We start from the raw sequence: 20,161 nt of genomic DNA, 5'->3' as shown, positions 1-20,161 counted from the left end.
AGAAATCGGGCCTGCTTTGGCCTTGGAAGACACCGCATTTGGAAGGTGGCGAAGAACAGAGGCAGGAAGATACTGAACCTTGACATTGGCCGAGAAGAAGGGTGCTCCTGCATCCTGGCATTGTGAGCCATGGCTGAGGCCAATGCTGGGTGCCTGGCAGACTGTCCCTTCAGTGGGTGCTGAATTGCTCTTTTACTGAAGAGCCAAATGATACATTAGTAGCAAGTTCCTTTGAACCTGCAGTCAGGTATCTGACAAACTCAGTCAATTCACAGCATGAATCAGGATCCAGAACAGAAATGAAAAAGACCTTCGGCCTTGGACTGACACAGTTCACAGACTCCCATGCCACAGCGGGGATCACTTAGCTGGAGCAGAGTTCCTCACTTGGGTCTCTCAAAGCCCTTTTCCCTGTTTATACCCAAGCTGAGGGTATATGAGAATGGAAAGATGATGGCCAGAGGCAGGTAGATTGACGGCCTCTGGGAAGGACTCTGATCGCCATAGTCAGGGAATATGGAAAGGATGTGAAGAAACAGCTGAGTGCTCATACTGCCCTGCATCATGGGGTGTGGGAACAGGTGGCCTCTGTCTCCTGTGGGGGCTGACATCTTTGCTGGGCTGCCTGTGTCGCACAGCTCATGATTAAAGTGTGAACATTCATCCTGAGTCACCAGCAAGGCTTTTTCATGTATAGCTTCCTCTCTTTAAAAACATGAAAAAAGGCATATTGTATTTTAATCCAAATTTCACAATCATATATATATATATATATTTTAAGTTGGGTACTTCAGTTATGCATTGTTTTCTGTTGCATGAAGCTTCTCATACCTTGATGTTGCTAGATCTGTTGGGTGTTGTGCAGTTTCCCATAGGTTAGGGTGTGCAGCTCTCTTAGATGCATTACTAAACTTCCCGGGAGAGTCCCTCAGCTCCTGCGTTCACTTGTCAGCCCAAGGGGCTGGCCAGGTCCATGGCTGCTTCTGGAAAATTCTGATGCATCTGTGGAGATGACAGTGCTGGAGGAAGGGAGCACTGCCTGACTTTTCACCCTTATTCAGTTCCCCCGAGCGAAGGTTCTTGAAGGCTGTGAGACCTGCACACATAACATCAGCAGCTCTTGCCCCATCCTGGAGCATTCCCCGGTGCCACTGGGGCTTTGGCAAGGCTGGGCTTTGAGGGGTTCCTCAGACTTGCCCCAGTGTGGAGAGCATCTGCCTGCAGCCCTGTCCTCGAAGGGGGCAGGGTGTGGGGTGTGCACCCTTACAAGGGAAGGCCTGCCAGAGCCAGGTATGGACAGAAACCCCTTCTCCGGGCAGCACAGTGCATTGTCTGTGGTTTGGGGAGGAGAGGTTGGGAAATAGAGCCACCAGGCTCCCATCCAGCTTTCTCTCAGCCGCCTAGCAGGCCCTGGCTGGGCTAGTAGGCTCCCCTGGGCTCCTCTTTGTGGCCTGGCTGAACAGAAGAGCCAAACCCAGCAACCACAAGAGGGTTTGCTTTGAAGATGGGCCTGAGAATAACCTCTGAGTGGCCTTTCAATTTTTCAAATTTTGATCAGGGCGATAATTCTCTGCTGGAATCCAGGAGCCGAGAGAGGTTTTCATGTCCATGTGGGAATGTGGGAGGAAATATGTGCACCCCAGCATGTCTGTTGTGCATAAACGGGGACATTTCAGTGAGGAGGGGCGTCTTATCTCACTAGGCCCAGAGCCTCCAGAGATGCACGGGCAGGAGGTGGGATGGTGCCTACGAGGGCAAGTTTTTGTGAGTGTGCACGTGTCCCCAGGCCCTGGAGAGTCTCTGGAGGGAAGGGGGTGGTGGAGAAGAAATGCTCGCCCCACTCTGGAAATTACCAGAGTCAGAGGTCAAGGAGGAGATGGGGCCGTGCTAAGCTGAAAGCCACAGGGCAGACTTGCATGGGAACAGAAGGGACTTTGCCACAAAACCTCAACTCAGGGACCACTTCTTTGCTCAGGGGGGCTGCTCTGGCACCCTCCCGAGTCTGGGTGTTCTGAAGCTCTTCTCTCTGCTACCCCAGCGCACGTGCATTCCAGTTAGCTCCCTTGGGTTTAGGATCTCTGCCAGGCTAAGGAGCAGCTCCTTGCATCGTATCTTTGCACTCCCAGGGCTGGGCAGATGGGGGCGCTCCACTGTGGCCGCAACAATGAGCCGCTAAATGATGAGGGCTTTCAAAATGTGGGTTTGCCCTCAGGACTCTTCTACTTCCCTTATACAGGGTGAGTCTCGCCAGATCCCCAGCACCCCCACCCCCCCCCCCCCCCACCACCTCCCCTCATGAGTGTACGTATCAGGGTTGATACTAAGCATCTGAGCCCTGATCATGGATGGAGGGACTGTCGGGATGTAAGTGAGAAAGCTTTGCCGTGACTCTGCTCTCAAGGAGATTAGCTGATTGACTTCTAGATTGTTGCAGGACTCCATGCTAAACCAGGGGAGCTGAGTGGTGGGTTGACAGAGCGTCCTGCTGTTAGCTTAGACCCTGTATGGTCTCAGTGTGATGTGAGAATCCCTGAGCCACGTGGAGAGTTCTGGCAGTCATCCAGGCACAGAAGGCAGCCCTGTCCTGGCACCCGGGCTGTTGTAAGTAATCTTTGTCACCGCACCCATCTAGCAAGGCCTGGGAGGGAGAATATCAAGGACAAGATACAAAGAAAATTTGTGGGGCTGGTGTGGGTACGTCCACTGCCCCACAGAAGCCACACATTGCAGGGGAAGAACACAGGCTAGAGCCTTGCGATTCCAGATTAGAGTTCCAGCTCTTCGGTTTGGTATGCATGCCGTGTGCCGGTCAGAGATTTTCGAATCTCGGTCTTCTTACTGTGAATGATTGTGGAAGTCAGACAAGACGGTACATGAAAACCCATGCCTCATGAGTACAGGTCTCTCTTTCAAGTGGTGAGTGGCATGCATCCACGACCAAGAGCAAGTTCTTTAGCCACCAGTCGGGAGTAGGGGCACCTTCCCTTTCCGCCCTCCCACACAATAGTGATGTGTGTCGGTGTTACCTCCTCTCTGCTTCTCTGCTGCTGTCCGAGGGGCCAAACAGGTGACAGAGGAGAGGTTGCAGGACATTAGAGCAGAGGGTCCTCTCTGTACACCCCTGGCGTCCAAGGGACAAGAAAGATCGAAGTCTCAGCTGAGGACTGGGAAGGGGGTCTTGCTTCCTTTCAAAGAGCGAGTTCCAGCTGGCCTGGGGCAGAGAGGACAGAACTCAGAGGAGGGATCAGGATTCATTAATGTCTGCAGCCAGCTTCCTTCATGTGTTTTCTGCCCTGTGTGCTTGTAGTTAGTTCTGATCCATGGAGAAACGAAATCCCAGCCTTCCTTACAGCAGGGGTCATGAGGCCTATGGGGAGACCCTGCCCTGGAACCTGAGAATCTGAATCTACACTTTGTTCTTTATGCATTAGCCTTGCCACCGCCTCTAATTCTCTCGACCATTTGGGGATCCTCAGTTTCCTCTTTTGTAAACTTGGAAAATAGGAAAGTTCTGTGCGGCCTAAACCTGATTCCTTTCTCAACTATTAGCCAGATGGGGTATGGCTCATGACGTATCCTGGGAGAAGGCCAAGAAGCCACTTGATGACTGAACTCAGTCTCACCTTGAAGTTCTCATCCTGGAGACATTATGAGTGGCTGCCCGTGGTACTCTGCTGTTCTATCTGACTCCAAAAGAGGATTTTTATTTTATTTTATTTTATTTTATTTATTTATTTATTGGTCACTTAGAACCTGCTTCTTCAATGAAAAAGCATTGCATTAATTTTGCCCTCTTTTCTCAGTATCCAGCGAGCAGCATTGGTGGTTCTGGAAAATTACTATAAAGATTTCACCATCTATAACCCCAATCTCCTAACAGCCTCCAAATTCCGGGCAGCCAAGCACATGGCCGGGCTGAAAGTCTACAATGTAGATGGTACGTGCCTTGAAATGGTGTCTGAGGTTGGTGGGTGCGGGGCACACAGTTCGGACAACTCTTAAGCTTAAACTCTGTGGTCCGTTTGGTTCTTCTTCCCCTCAGTGTCTGTCTCTATCATACATTCTCATTGCAGAACAATTTTTCTTTCCTTTTCTTTTCTTTTTTCTTCTTTTGTTTTCCTTTTCTTACTTTCTTTCTCTCTCTCTCTCTTTCAGCAAACATACTTTCAGAGGAATGTTGATTTGCAGTCTACACATGTGGGAGGTTCATTCATTTGAGGGTTTTCTGATTGAAAACAATAGTGATGTGTGTTTCCTGCCTCTTGGTGGGAACATCTATGGAAAGCTGCTTTTCAAATTTTGGATAAGTTACCCAAGGATTCAGCTCCCTAGATCCATGAAGCCTGTAGCTCTCAGTAGTTCAGCATCTGGTGAGATACTTAGATTTCTCAATCTTGGCCAGGAGCTGGGGTTGAGTGGGTGGCAGGAGGCCAGAGGCCAGGCTGAGGACGTCAGAGCTGCATTTCAGGCTATCAGATAGTTAAGTGCGAGAAACAGGACACAGTGTCATTTCTTGCTGGGTGCCTTGGGTCAGGGCAAGGGCTTTGTGGACCCTAGAAGAGGATCCTATTGTTAGCAAGTCAAGTGATTCATGGATGGTGTCAATTTTTAGTGGCCATATCCTCCCCATTGTGGCGGGGGTGGCTGGGGGTGGGGGGAGGCTTTATGAGATGGATGCTCAGTTGGGATTCCCAGAGGACTAGTAAATTTCACCTGTGATCTGAAAACTGAAAATTCCCACCAGCGAAACCACATCATTAACCAAGTAGTTGATACAGAAGAAAGCATGGGATCTGCCTTGTCCTTCTCAAAGTTAAGGCGATCTGTGGTCAGGGGAACAGGGTGGGGAGTCCTAAGTCTGTATTCACAAATGGGCCATATTGTGAGTCCTCAAGTATTTTATTTTTTAATGAAACATTGTGACTACCGTTGACAGTCCAGCATGGCTTTTCGTCCTGTGCGTAACCAGTGTCTCCATGTCCTTTGACTTTCTTTTTTCTCTGTCCTTGTTCTCCCCTTCCCTCTCATTCTCGCTCATTGTCTTGTTGCTGAAATGTGATGCTCCAGCTACCTTATGGCCAAACTGAAACTTTTTGTAACAGATGGTGAGTAACATCTTCAGCATTCTCTTGTGTGTTATTTTTGGCCAACATTTTCATGGCCCGGCATTCTTCCTCTCCTTCTGAGTTCTTTTTCCATTTCCACAGATGACATGGGTTTGGGGGAGATTTCCTTCCTCTCATGAGCATAGCAAATGTGAGGCAGGAGTGCTGTTCGCCCTTCTGGAAGTTTCCTTTGAGATGGGTGGATGTGCCTCTCAGGGGTTGGGTGGACGGTATCGACAGACCGTGGTACTCATTTCCTACTCTGTTTTGCAGCCCCATGGCATTAAAGCTGTTCTTCCTCCACTGTCCTTCCCCAAAGGCCCCAGTAACAATGCCACTGGTCAGTCCCGGGCCATGATTGCAGCAGCTGCTCGACGCAGAGACTCAAGCCACAATGAGTTGTATTATGAAGAGGCGGAGCACGAGCGGCGGGTGAAGAAGCGGAGAGCGAGGTCTGTTGCCCGCGCACCCGCCCCCGACACTAACACCCTGTCATAGGGGAATTTTAATTTTTTTACCACAAGAATGAAATCTGAGTGTGTAAACGTGAGCCGCTCAACCTTAGGATTGTATCCTGCTCCATTGTTTCTCATGCGCCAGCGGGACCAGGAAGGCTTATTAAAGCACAGATCTGAGGTTCTGGGCCCCACCTGCAAAAATGACTTACTCCCTCTTCAGTGGGGCTGGAGTTGGGCCTCAGAGTATGCATGTCTTCCAAATTCCCAGCTGATGCTGAAGCTGTTGGCCCACACCCCACACTTTGATGCTCCCCGCCCCCAGTCCTCCCCTAGTCCCTTGCTGGCTCTCAGGTTCTGATCGTGTTAACTGAAGCGGACCAGGTTGGTTTCCGTCCTGTATCCTGGGCCTTTTCCTTCCTTTTTCCCAGGGGCTGCTGTTTGGGTGGCTTAATTGAGGGGGCTACGGCTGTGCTGCTTTGCAAGGCTTCTTCTGTGTCACCAGCCACCTCTCAGTGTGTGCAGAGCCTTTTATGGCCAGATTTTGAGGAATCTTAGAGGTGTTTTCATCTAATCCTTCACTGTAGAGATGGAAGGATTGAAGTGAGTCCCCAAACCCTGTAGTGGCAGAATTGAGAACAGAGGTCAATCTCCTAGTCCCAGGGCTCCTTCCCCCTCACCCCTGCCGCCCCCCTTCCTTCCTCCCTTCCTCCCCTCTCAGCCATCTGGAGGGGCCATAATGGAGGGGACCCTCGGGTGAGCTAGCTGGCAGCAGGCTGGGACACAGAGGTGGGTAGGAGGCCCTCCAGCCCCTGAATGTCGTCCAGCCTTGCAGCAGGCCCCATCCTGGTGACCGTCTCGTTGCCCCCCTATCTCCAGGCTGGTGGTTGCGGTGGAGGAGGCCTTCATCCACATCCAGCGTCTCCAGGCCGAAGAGCAGCAGAAAGCCCCAGGGGAGGTGATGGACCCACGGGAGGCGGCCCAGGCCATCTTCCCCTCCATGGCCCGAGCTCTGCAGAAGTACCTGCGGACCACCCGGCAGCAGCACTATCACAGCATGGAGAGCATCCTGCAGCACCTGGCCTTCTGCATCACCAACAGCATGACCCCCAAGGTGCGACTCGCCACAAAGCTTGGCAGGTGTCACCTGTCGATGGTTGTGCTCAGGAGCAATGGACTCCAGGATTTCTCTAAAGCCCTGACTCAGGAGGATGGCCAGTTCCTACTTACTTTATATTATCTGGGTGCCACCGGTTTTTGCAATTGCCTTTCGACAGCCTCTAGATTCAAGCACAGGGAAGCCTTCCACCTAGAGGCAGTAGAGGCAGCAGGGAGGGGCACTCTGGCACTCTGTGTGTTCTGGAGCCCAGCTGACGCGTTCCAGCCTGGCTCCTCCCCGTACAAGCTGGTCGCTGCTGTGGGCAGATCGTTTAATGGCTCTGTGCCTCCCTTTCCTACCCTGTAAATGGGGGCTGGTTGTGATACCTACCTCACGGGGTCGTGGTGGGAAATAAAAGAGATAGTTCACGTGAAGGGCTTCAAGCTGTGCCTGTCATGTGGTAAGGTCTGGATAAATGGCTGTTCTTAGTGGTGAAATGATGCCATCACTCTCCTAGGCATTTTGGACGTCAAAGAGTTAGTTTTACTTGGCCTCTTGAATTACGATATGAGTACACTTTTAGGGAGATTGCAAGAAACAGCCATGTAGCTGAGAGAGTGATGGGGCCAAGGAAGCAGAATAGAGTAAGGCTGAGCAAATGACCTGCAATCGGGGGTGGGGGGGGATGCTTGAGTTCCCGGCTCCACCAGTTGATTGGGTCATGACTTTGTAGAAGTCACTCTACATTTGTTTCCTTTTATAAAACAGGGAGAATAGTAGTATCTACCTGACTGCATTGTTGTGTGAAAATTATATTCGATATGGCAACATGACATGTTGATCACGTGGAAGAGAGTAAATGAGCTTCGCCTATAATGCATGTGGAGTGGTTTTTGTTACAAGGATCCATGTTCAGATGCTCCCTGTACATGTACAGCATATGGTTGCATTGTCACCATTAACAACCCTTAGGAAAGCAATACAGAAATATTCAGTAAGAATCTGTAAGGGTTTCCATATTCGTTGACTTAATAATCCCTCTTCTAGAATAAGCTCTCAGCACAATCAGACACATGCACAAATAATAATGAAGTTGATTTTTGCAAAGTGATCTGGAATAACTCCAAACTGGACATAACTTAAAAGTAGAATGGTGGGGGGAAAAAAAGTAGAATGGTGGTAGGGCACCTATGTGGCTCAGATGGTTAGGTGTCTGCCTTCGGCTCAGGTCATGATCCCAGGGTCCTGGGATCGAGCCCTGCATTGGGCTCCCTGCTCATCAGGGAGTCCACTTCTTCCTCTCTCTCCCCACTGTCCACCCTGCTTGTGTTCTGTCACTCTCTCTGTCAAAAAAATAAAATCTTAAAAAAAAAAAAAATAGAACAGTGGCTTATAAATTATCATGTATCACCTGTTAAAAATAGAAGAATCTTTGTTAGAATATTAAGTTACAGGGTCGCCTGGGTGGCTCAGTGGGTTAAGCCTCTGCCTTCTGCTCAGGTCATGATCTTAGGGTCCTCGGATCGAGGCCTGCTCAGCAGGGGACCTGCTTCCCCCTCTCTTTCTGCCTGCCTCTCTGCCTACTTGTGATCTCTCTCTCTGTGTGTGTCAAATAAATAAAATCTTTAGAAAAGAATTAAGTTACCAAAAACAGAATGCAAAAAAGTATGAATAGTTTATCTCCAATGAGTACAGTATGTCTGCATACCTGCTTGTACCATGTAGAACAAAAGCCATTGTTTTCCTTTCTTCAAGATCTTTTAGTTCTTGGTTGCTTTCATTTTCATTAAAAAAATAAGTATACTTTTCTGAATTAAAAATAACTGATACTCTTTGTAGGAATCCAGGCATTAAAGAAAAATATAATGGGGGTGCCTTGGTGGCGCAGTCGGTTAAGCATCCTACTCTAGCCTTCTGCTCAGGTCATATACTTAGGGTCGTGGGATCGAGCCCCATGTCATGCTCCATGCTCAGCTCAGAGTCTACTTGGGATTCTCTCTCTCCCTCTCCCTTTGCCTCTCCCCCCTCTGCTTGCGCATACACTTTTTTAAATAAATAGATCTTTAAACAAAGTTAAAAAAGGAAAAGGAAATTATAATGTGCTAAGGGAAGTTTCCATTCTTCTCCCCTAAAGTTTTTGCTTTCAGAGGGGTGTGTGTGATTAAAGGAGTGGGAAAAAAGCAAACCACAAATGGGAGTTCATACCAAACACACACACACACACACACACACACACACACACACGGGAACTTGGAAACTTGCTTTCTTCACTTAAAACTATCTCTACAGTGTTTTCCCCTGTCAGTACTTCCAGCTCTCTGCCCTCAGTTCTAATTCATTCTCTTTAATAGCTGCATCTTATCCTGCTGAATACTGTGATTTGTGTAACCAGTGCTTAAAATGCACATTTGGATTAATGTCTTTCAGTAGTTTAAACCAGGGCTTGGCTGTTTTTGTTAATCAAGTTTTATTAGAACACAACCCCACCCTTTTATTTCCATATCGTCTATGGCTGCTTTCTCTCTACACAGGCCAAGTTGAGCAGTAGTGACAGAGTGTGGTTTGTGAGGCTGAAAATATTTATGTTAGAGAAAAGTTTGCCAACCCCTGGTCTAAACAGTGTTGCAGCGAGTATGTTTTTCACATACGTCTTTGTATATCTGTGCAGGTATTTCCAAAGGAGAAATTTCTGGTAGAGGAACAGCTAGATCAAAGGTAGAGATCCTGCCAAATTGTTCTTCCATGGGATGTTACTCTTTCACACTTTGCCTCTGGGATACAGTTCTGTTTACTTCCTGCACACACTTGACATATTGGGTGTTACCATTCTTTTTACTCATTGCCCACATAAGAGGCCAAAAAAAAAAAAAAAACCAGTGTGTTTGAATTCATATTTCATGAGTTATCAACGTGGTAGAGCATCTTTTGTTAATTTTCTATGAATATTTAGTATCCTATAAATTACCTTACTACTTTCAGTTCTCTCATTGCTGAGTTTCTTTTTCTTAGGATTCATAAGAGTTATTTTTATATTAGAAGTGTGTTTAGGCATGGTTCTGCTTCCTGCCTTGGAATATAGGCTTATGGATCAGAAATAATGTAGTTGGCAGCAGCAGTGAGGTGTGGATGGAAGGGGATACCATGTAGAAACTGCCCTTGACCTGTTTCTAGGACCAGAGTGACAAATCCCAGTACCTCCTGACTGAATCACAGACTTGCTTTTTCTTCTCTTTTCTTACAACTAAACCAGCATCTATTGATTTAATACACACATACATCATTGAGCTCCTATTATGTCCAGGCACACTGGAAATTCAGATTTAAAAAATAATTTCTGTTGGGGGGGGTAAATTCCAGTGTGGGGGACAAACATGCAAATCCGCAGAGATCCTCAGGACAGTAAATGTCACGGGGGAGCCAGGCCAGCGATTATAAGCACCTGGAGGAGGCTGTGTTAATCTGCCCAGAGGTTCAGGGGGTGGTCTGAGGAGAATTGGAAGGCCCAGGAGGAACAACAGATACCAGTGGGTGGGTGGAGAGTTGGAGACCTCCCACAGGTGAGCACTGCTGGAGCACGGGGCTCGTGAGAGGGACGGGCACATGGGTTGTGGCACTGCTCGGGCCTGCCTGTGCTCACTTGATCCCACAGGAAGTCATCATGGCCCGCACTCGTTGGGCTTACTTTGTGCCATGAGACCGTTAGAGGCAGCCATGTCAGCCTCGCTGCCGCCCCGTGAGGAGCTGCTACAGGGTGGTCAAAGGACTTGTCCAACGTCACACAACCCGTGAGTGGCGGAGCGTGCGTTTTTGCGCATGCGTGCAGGAATATCCTAACTTTCAGCTTCCGCTTCTCGAGGGCCTCTCTGCGCACTGCCCTTGCCCTGAGGAGCTGTCGGTGTGGGAGCAGGCAGGCCCAGCACAGGTACAAGCGGTGGCAGGCACCGTGGGCGGCCATGGCTTGGCCGGGCTGGTGCCTCGGAGACAGCCTCCACACACACACAGGTGCCAGCCCTCCCTCCAGCCCCGCTTCCAGTTGGAAGTTGGTGGAGGGGAGTGACGAAGTCCTCGGAGGCCTCCCTCCGCCACAAGGACTCCTGTGGGAGCGCCTGATGGGAATACGGCCCGATGAGCCGGGCTCCGTCTCGGTTTGGTGGCAGACATTTTCACCGGGATTAGGTGGGTACACCGCTGCCGTCGCTGCCCTTGATGCGGGCTAGTTCTTTTCTCATGGCCTTTCCCCCTCTTTTTCAGGCCTTTCTAGAACGTTACCTCAGCGCGGGCCCCACCCTGCAGTATGACAAGGAGCGCTGGCTCTCGACGCAGTGGAGACTGGTTAGTGACGAGGCTGTGACGAACGGGTTGCGGGATGGCATCGTTTTCGTCCTGAAATGCTTGGACTTCAGCCTCGTGGTCAATGTGAAGAAAATTCCATTCATTGTCCTCTCAGAAGAGTTCATAGACCCCAAATCTCACAAATTTGTCCTTCGCCTACAGTCTGAGACATCGGTTTAAAAGTTTTATATTTGTGGCTTTATTACAAAAAAAAAAAAAAAGAATATATAGATATATAGATATATGTATACCAGAGGGGCATCTTTTTTTATTATTATTCTTCATTGCTGACTGACACTGGCAGATGACAGACCAGTATCCTTCGACCATCCGCACTTTACTTGGAAGGAAGCAGGGGATGTCCGCCCTGGAAAAAAAGCGACTGACGACATCTGACTCTTGTGGATGGGACTTCTCGCGAAGCTGTTCCCTGGCGTTTTGTAACAGCTGTAAACCAAAGCGGAGCAGGTGGCCCTCGGGAGCCTCGCCCTCAGTGGCTAGTCCCCGCCTTTCGTCCAGAGCCACGGCCTCCTGTTGCTTCTGGCCCGCCCCCTTGTAAGACCTCCTGGGGGACGCGTCTTCATTCTGTTTCAGGAAACCAGGCACGACATGTCCACATGGGTGCTTGTGTACGTGAACGTCCGGTAACACTTCACCCATGGGAGCCACTGGCCCTTCCGGAAATAACTGCCTTCATCTTTGTTCTTTGTTGCCTTAGGTTCTACTGAGAAAGGTCACAATGAAAAATGTGCACTATCACTTGACAGCTCTAAATGATTTTATTTGGTTTTCTCCCCAAAGAGAAAACCTACCTGTCCTGTTTCTGGCCCTGTTTCCCTAGGTTTGAGCAGGTAGCCCGTTCCTGACCCTCTGATGGCCTGCCCATCTCCCTCTATCTGCCTTCCCCTACACGCACCGCACCCCCACCCGGTTGATGGCCCTGGCCAGAGGAGCCCAGCCTGCAGAGCTGCCCAGGACCCAGCTCTCCATGTGTGCTCACAGGCTCTGTGCACTGCCTCCTGTGGGTGCTGTGGCTTGTTTGCCTAGGGAAGCACAGAATGCCAACCAGGTCGAACACAGGGACAGCAGCCTGCCAGATTGTCCCTTTTAGGGTGCATTGGGAGCCCCTCTCCCAGTTCCTCCTCCCCACTGCTCGCAGGGACCAGGGGAAGACTGACACCGCGACTCAGGGACTGGCAGGTGTGGCTTGGAGCCTCTAATTTCCTGGGGAGAGAAGTCCTCACAAAGCTTTGTGGCAAGCTGCCCTGCCCAGGGAGACCAAACAGTGTCCACTGCAGTGACAGCTCCTGCTGTCCGGTCCCGATTTCTGACCACCATCACTGTGCAACTCATGACCTCTTCCACTTAACTACGAGGGAAGGGGCAGCTTCGGCACTGGTGTTGGAAGTCCTTGTAGTGGTTGGTAAAGTGGAGAGACGGAATGGGTAAGCAGCAGAGCTTGGGGAAAGGAAAGGGAGAGAGCCGATCTTGGGATCCTGGGGGGCAGGTGGCGAGGCTACCGGGGAGTTCCTGTCTGTGCCTCCATTTGCCTTCCTGTATCCACGGCCAACCTTTACAGAGTATTCACCCTTGCTTTTCCCAAGAATCGGGAGTAGCCAGTCACCTCACATTAGACAAGGAGGACACTGTCAGAATGCTCTACGTGTTTGCGAGCACCCTGCCTGGTTTGGGCATTCCAGAAGTGCTGCGGTATCTGTGTATCTTCTTTAAAAATCAAAACAGGCTTTGGATATTTGTAATACACCTGTACCTGCAAAAGTAAACAGCACTCTTGAACCAACAGCCTGCAGCTCAAACAGATGTGTTGGAACAGAAGAAAGGAGGAGCCAGTCGGTGTGGCGTGGAGCCAACATGCACTATGTTAACTGCGTGGTTCTGTTTATGGAAAGCATACCGTGGAACCGTGGTGCTTTTGTTCTTAGTTTCTGAACTAGACATTCCTTATGCTGATGATGTCTTTCTCAGGAAACATATTTTGGGAGATCGGGCAAGGAATGGTGAAAGCATATGGGACTTCGCCTGGGTCCCGGTTGTCATGCCCCAGACTGTGTGTGTCCGAGGCTTCTGCATCAGGGCACAGCTGCTGGGGATGCTCTGAGTACTTCTTGTAGGTCAGATACAGAACATGTGGTTCATGGCGACACTATTATCTGCATTCTAAAATACTGTGCTTCCAGCCCTGTCTTAAGTTACCCGACCAGAAGGGGTTAAGATGGAGTCATTGCTTTGCTGCTGGTATTCCCAGCAGGGTGAAGAAAGGTTTAAATTAAGGAATTTATTTTCTCTCTACCCTCTTCTTTCTCCCCCAGTCTTTGCATAGGAGAATGTCAGACTTTCTGAAATTATTGTTTCAGTTTTAAATTGGATATCGATTTTTTTACACTGACTTTGTATCGAGTCCCTTTTGAAAGCCTAACAAAATAAAATGCAGGATCTTTGTATAAAGCCTTTGCACTTTCAAAATCTTGATAATTTGAGTTACTGGTGCAGTGGGAACAATGTAAATGGCATTAAAAAGATTTAAGGTTTCAGAAAGCTGCATCACCCAATCGAAAACGATGCATTTTTATTTCAGTGCTTGGAACCAAATCGGCCATTCTTTGGGAAAGTGGGTAAGCTGCCCTAGGGCTAGTAAAATATATGAGACTTAACAGTGGAGGAGGCAAGATTTCATTTGCCTTAAATGTTTATAGATTTTCTATAACTTTCAACCTAAGTTATTAAAACGTGACTGTTAAATGTTCAGAGTAGAAGACCCGAATCAGGAGCGCCCGCCAGGGATCACTCTCTCCCCTGGTGGTGTTTTAACCAGTGGCTAACTTGGGTTCCTCGGTGTATCCTTCTGAAGGTGGTGATAATTTTTAATCATCCATGAACTGAATGTTAAAATGTCTGCATGCTTTGAGTTGAAAGGGAAGTTAAGGTTTTATATCTCCATCCTTTGCGTTATCAGTGAAGTCGAAACGCAGAATACCGTTGCTAAAGTTCACCCTAATATAAGCCCTTGAGAAAATGCTTGAGCACGTTTTTGCCCAGCTGTCACCATCCCCCTCCTCCCTCTGTCCTTCACTTTCGAATCTACAGACAGGATGAATTCTGTGCACAAGTGGAGCTTGCGCCTCCCTGGTGTGTTGTGTGTTTGTGTGCATGTGCACATCGCACTGGGTTGTTTGCTGGAGTTGGAGCTCCTTTTCCGTGGGGAGGAGGTGGCTGGGCTGGTGCGAGGGAGATGAGATGGGGTGTCCCCCCCCCCATCACCATACTTGAGACTTCTCTTCATTTTGCATGCACATATTTCGAAAGTGCTGTTGTAGCTCTGTGACAAGCCCCCTGCCTGTCGGTATGGCAGATGTCATTACCCTGCCCCTCCTCACTCACCCCACACCTACACCAGGGGAGCTGTTAGTCACACTGTGAAACCAAGAGAATCGGGTCCTTGGTTCACACCCCCTCTGGCTGAGTCCTGTGGGGCTCAGGACTCAGGCTCCCCAAATAGGGGCACATACTTTTTGGTGGGTATGCATTTCCATGTATGTGTGCATGGCCCTGAGTGTAATTACCAATATTATATTAGCCATCTGAACATCTGTGTGTCCTGTCGCTGGTGGGTGTCATGTCAACCGGTAACTTTCCGCATGTGTTTGTATGGATGAGTGTCTGTGTTTCTACCCTGTGTCCTATGGTGGAGAGATTTCCTAATGGCACCCATCTTTTGGAAGGCTGCTCTAAAGCCAGTTTACTTCTCCCTTGGCTCCTTTTATTCCTTTCCCTCCATGACACTGGCTTCTCCCCAGGAATAAATAGCTTTAGCAGAGAAGAGTCTTCTGGAAAGCTTGATGTCCCGCAGGCAATCCATTAGACTCTTGCCTCAGGACCCTATGAGGTGAAAACACAAGAATCAGAGAAAGGTCAAGCTCTGTCATAATTATTGCTCCAACTTTACTACCCTGAAAGCCTTACTACATATTTCTCAATATAACTTAAAAATTGAGCTTCACAAAGAAAACCATAAGACTGATGACTAAAAGTAGCACAGAAACATTAACATAATTAAGTAGTCCAGCAGAGATCCTTCCTGCGATTATAAAGTGATGTAAGTATTTCTGGGTAGCATTTATGCTTTATGGATCTTCTTACAAAAAAAATAATAAATCACTACTGTGAATTTATGATGTAACCTTGTCCTATTCCATCATAAATAAAATACGAACTGTTCTGAAGCCCATAGCACAGTCCTTGAATGGTGTTCAGTGCAGCAGTGAACTGAGGTAGTTTAGACTCTAAGCTGAAGGCGGTGTGTTGTACTTTAGCCAAGCAGATGCCAACACAATCAGACTTCAGGTCATGTTTTTGACAAAACGTATTCTGTTCAAACAAAGAAGAGAATGGTAGCAACACACATTTATCTGGTATTGTTGTGTGTTTGGGTGCTGTTCCAGAACGTGAAGTCCTTTGAGGCAGGGTTCTCTCAACTAAGCAGGTGAGGAAGGGGACCATCAGAGAGGGGGGGACTTGTCTCGCATCTCATGGCTCCTGAACGGGATTTCAAATCTAATGTGATTCTAGCCCATTGCTCACTGTGCCTTGAGGTGTGATCTAAATGATCTGGCATTTTGGAAAATGGGGAAGGAACGTGAGGACACTTAACCTGGACTCAGAACCTAGGGTGAGGTGGTGGGATCCCTTCTGTTCTTGCACTTTACACCAGAGCTGTGGCCCCCAGGGGAAACCTCTCCAGTATGCTGGCAGATTTTTCAGGATTTCTAATTGAAAGAACCTGAGAATGCCCCTCCCCCCAGAAAACCAGCCCCGCCAGCACCACACCTGCTGATAGACCCAGGGACTATGGTTCAGCAGCCAGCCTTTGCTTTGGCCCCTCTCACCCTCTGCCCTGCCCCTGCTGGCTTGGGCAGGTGGGCATCTGGGGTCTTAGGCATAGGGAGCTGAGCCGAGGCGGACCTGGACTTTTCCCAAGCTGAGGAAGCCTCTTTCTGGTGCTCGGCTTCCCAGGTTAGAGCGGGAGAGGGAGCACCTGCATGTCCAGCCCCTTCCCAGGTCTGGAACGGGGGTCCCCTGGCCTCCCTCCTTGACCTACGTGTTCTCAGCAAGCAATTGCAGCCTACCATTTTCCCCCACGTTTGCCCTCAAGAGTTTTAACAGACATAAAACAGAAGTCTGAAAACACGGTTTTCCTCTCTTCTGAGGTCTTTGAAGTTTCATCCTGTTGTGCACAAACCACCTCTTTCTGTCCTGCTGTTCACTTTGCGTGGAGCACAGGAAAACGAAGATGATACATCTCTCAGCGTGGCTGCTCATTTGGAATCAGGGCAGATTGTCAAAGGGTAGAAAGGGAATGATAAAACTAATAAAATAGAATCTGGGGACTCTGTGACTCTCCGTTGCCAGGCCCTGTCCCATTTCTACTTAGATAGCCCAATTTTCTTGTTTCACCTGTAAAATAAATCTTTTGAATGGATTGTTTTCAAGTTCCCCCATTAGAACAACAGATTTCTGACCTCTTAAGCAGTAACCGGAAAGTCACAGCTAATACGACACTAAAAAATCTACAATTTATATAATTTTTATATATAATAAAAATCTACAATTTATATAAGATAAAAAAAATCTTAAAATTTATCTTGCGGCTTAAAAACACCAATGTTTTGCCTTAGTGGGATAAAAGTACTTACTCATCTTAAGCCTGGGGAACAAAATGTGACAAACCCCAGACTTCTAAGAGTGTCTTTGACATTTCTTTTGGCACTGAAATAATTCATAAAAATATTTGAATGTACAGTTGTCTGGGTTTTGTTTGCTTCTATTTATCGGTGCTTTACCTTGTACTGTGAGCTTTCATTCTGAAGGAGCTGATCACTTAGGAGTTGTTAAGATCCCCCAAAAGCCCAAAGCCTAGGGAAGCTTCTTCTCTGAGGCCCAGTGACTATTGCTCAGGGAATTAGCAATGGGACCCAGGCAGCTGGTCTGTGAGTGACAAGTCTAGTTTAACTCAGCATCATAGGGAATTTAGACAGTTGCACATTGTCACCATTCCAGGGGCCAGGTAGAAAGAGATGGCAGTGGCTTTTCATTTGCTAGTACCCCTCAGTCATAGAAATAATGGAATGTCCACTTAATGTTGTTCATTTTTTTTTTAATGCTGTTCATCATTCTTAAGAAAAGAAAAAGGAACGTAAAATTCCAACGGTGGTGGTAATGCCTTATTTTTATGATGGATTCGCTGTGGGCTTTAGTTATGTATAGCAGGCTACCCTGAGACCCTTGAGTTACAACATTGGCCAAATGTGATTTCCAAGCAGTTGTTTATGAGAACAACTATTGTGGAGAGTCCAGAATGCTAGCCAGAGTGAGGATGGGTAGATACTGGCTCACTGGGGTGATCGACATAAATCGCCTTATGAATGACCCGTTCCTCTACCACGATGCTAGGGAGAAGCCAGGGACACCCGAATCAGGTCTTCTTCAGAGAAATTCATTGGACAACTGCTTTTGTGTTGAAAGAACTTTTCACTTCTGGATTTCGAACCCAGAAAGTTCAGTGACAAAATCATCTGATGATTTTCTATCTGATGGAATCAGCACTGTTTGAACAAAGATGTGGCCAGAGGTCTTTGTGTTCTTCCTTAGTAGTTAATACTGCACTTTATAACCAGGAGGGGCAGTTCTTGTCAGTCTCTTCTCCAGTCACCATATGTCGGAGAAAGTCTGAGTATGATTACCTGCATAAATGGGTAGTGGGCCCTGTTGAGGCATTTCAAACATCTAAATGAATGACTCTACCAGCAACTATCTGCGTCAGCACGTTTATGAACATTCATACGGTGTATGCTATGAAATGTCTTCTCATTGTGACATCCAACAGTAAGAATGTTAACGTTTACAACTGACATGGCGTACCTGGCAGCCAAGTTATTTGGTCCCCTTTTGGATCCCCCATCCCAACTGACTGTAAAACATTTTACATGTTACATTTTTTTATACCGTACAACTTGAAAAATAAACTGAAATCCCAAATTGGATTTTGTTTCTTTTTCTCATGTGATTATTTCAATCCAAAGATTTGTTTGCTTTTTTACGGAGGGTTTTCACTCTTGTATAATTTTTATACCCTTTTAAAGACAACCCATCAAGGGACACCTGGGGGGCTCAGTTGGTTAAGTATCCGACTCTTGCTTTCAGCCCAGGTCATGATCACCAGGGTCCTGGGATTGAGACCTACATTGGGCTCCACGCTCAGTGAGAGTCTGCTTGAGATTTTCTCTCCATTTGCCCCTCCCGCTCATTCTCTCTGTCTCTCTCTCAAGTAAATAAATAAATATTTTTTAAAAAGACAACCTATCAAGTTTCTATGAAAACCAAGCTGATTGTTATAGATTGAATCAGAAAGTGGATTGTCACTGTAACAAAAACTATCTGTTGCAATCATTTTATGCTCAAGCGAATGTTTTAAATGAATAGATTACTGAAAATTAAAATCTTAGGGTCTAAAAATGAAGATGAAATGGGCCTTTTGAATAAATCAGCAAGTGAATAAAGGTCTTTGAATCAAGAAAAGGAGAAGAAAAGTGTCAGACCCTGGATTTGTGAGGGGGAGTGAATATTGGATTGTTTTTGTGAGTGGCTTGGTAATTCAATTTTAATTATTGACTAATTTAAAAATAGGTCTATTTAAAAAGAACTTGATAGGGGTACCTGAGTGGCTCAGTGGGTTAAAGCCTCTGCCTTTGGCTCAGGTCATGATCCCCGAGTCCTGGGATAGAGCCCCGCATTGGGCTCTCTGCTCAGCAGGGAGCCTGCTTCCCTTCCCCTCCCTCTGCCTGTCTCTCTGCCTACTTGTGATCTCTGTCTTTCAAACAAATAAATAAAATCTTAAAAAAAAAAAAAAAAAAGAACTTGATAATATAAGAAAGAAATGTTGGCGAGATGGGATGGGGGCATCTGGCAGGCTTAGTGGGTGTAGCATGTGACTCGACCTCATGAGTTCAAGCCCCACATTGGGTGTGGAGCCTACTTGAAATAAAATTAATTAAAAAAAAAATGGAACTTGGTTTCTGCTACACTCAGCTATTTTTTTTTTTTATCTGCATAGAGTACTGATAGTGCACAAATTCTTACCTATTCCATGGACAGGAGCTAGAGAAAGCAATCGATTTGAAGATTTACTGTATAGATTATCGTAAACTGTTTCTGTGGGCCATTGGCCATGACGTGCATAATTTATATCTGCAAAAGCAAACCCTGCTAGAGAAAAGATTCGAGTTGTCTGCAGACATAAACCAAGGACTCTTCTCTTTTTCATTCATTACCCGTCATATAGCTATAGAGTTTTGGAAGAGTTTTCAGACAACCAGATGATAAATGATCAAATTATGGAAGTGGAGCAAGGGATATCAGGATGGCACCCATTAAGTCACTGTGTGCACACCCAAGGCCAGAGACAGGAGCCCTCCGGCAATGGCAGAGCAATGGGCAGTATCCCAGCTTCCAGGGAGACTTGGCAATTCCCTGTCGGTGTCAAAACATCGTTCAAGCATCTTGTAGGTAGGTATACAGGCTAATGTGGATATGGAAAAACAAAACTACACTTGACCTATGGCTATGTTCTCTGTATTTACATCTGAATGTGTAACTGAGGTTGTGAGAATTTTAATAGTTCAGACCAAAAGATGATAACACAAGGTACTTGAAACAGTTTTCTTTTTTTTTTTTTAAAGATTTTATTTATTTGTCAGAGAGAGCAAGCGAGAGCTAGCACAGGTAGACAGAGTGGAAGGCAGAGTCAGACGGAGAAGCAGGCTCCCTGCAGAGCAAGGAGCCCGATATGGGACTCGATCCCAGGACGCTGGGATCATGACCTGAGCCGAAGGCAGCTGCTTAACCAACTGAGCCACCCAGGCGTCCCGAAACAGTTTTCTTTTCTAGATGTTTGCCCAGGCCTCTGATCTCACCCACTCATTTTTGCCTTCTGGGATCTGCATTTATCAAACAAGCCTTGAATATTTGAATGAATGAGTGAATGAGAACAAGATGGCTTACTCTGTGCAGAAGCTACCACCTATACCCTAATCATATATGATTATTTTATGGGAATCATTGGGATTTTGAAGGATCCTAGGGTTAACAGTAGGAAT

At 47.3% G+C, this 20,161-nt stretch overlaps 1 protein-coding gene across 2 annotated transcripts in view; it reads left to right on the top strand.

The window, feature by feature from the left end:
- Positions 1-18,049, top strand: part of VANGL1 (VANGL planar cell polarity protein 1) — a 52,637-nt gene extending 34,588 nt beyond the window's left edge. For both annotated transcript variants that reach the window (XM_004771093.3, XM_004771091.3), the window contains 4 exons: positions 3,804-3,937; positions 5,425-5,557; positions 6,440-6,674; positions 10,911-18,049. In XM_004771093.3, the coding sequence (XP_004771150.2) occupies positions 3,804-3,937; positions 5,425-5,557; positions 6,440-6,674; positions 10,911-11,171 (763 nt within the window). In that variant the 3' untranslated portion in view covers positions 11,172-18,049. The remainder of the gene's footprint in view (positions 1-3,803; positions 3,938-5,424; positions 5,558-6,439; positions 6,675-10,910) is intronic.
- Positions 18,050-20,161: the final 2,112 nt, after the last annotated feature.

Source organism: Mustela putorius, unplaced genomic scaffold (genome assembly GCF_011764305.1).
Source record: "Mustela putorius furo isolate JIRA1106 unplaced genomic scaffold, ASM1176430v1.1 tig00000585_pilon_pilon_pilon, whole genome shotgun sequence".
NCBI classification, from domain to species: Eukaryota; Metazoa; Chordata; class Mammalia; order Carnivora; family Mustelidae; genus Mustela; species Mustela putorius.
Note: the sequence above shows the minus strand (reverse complement) of the source record. Positions and strands in the feature narration are given on the sequence as shown.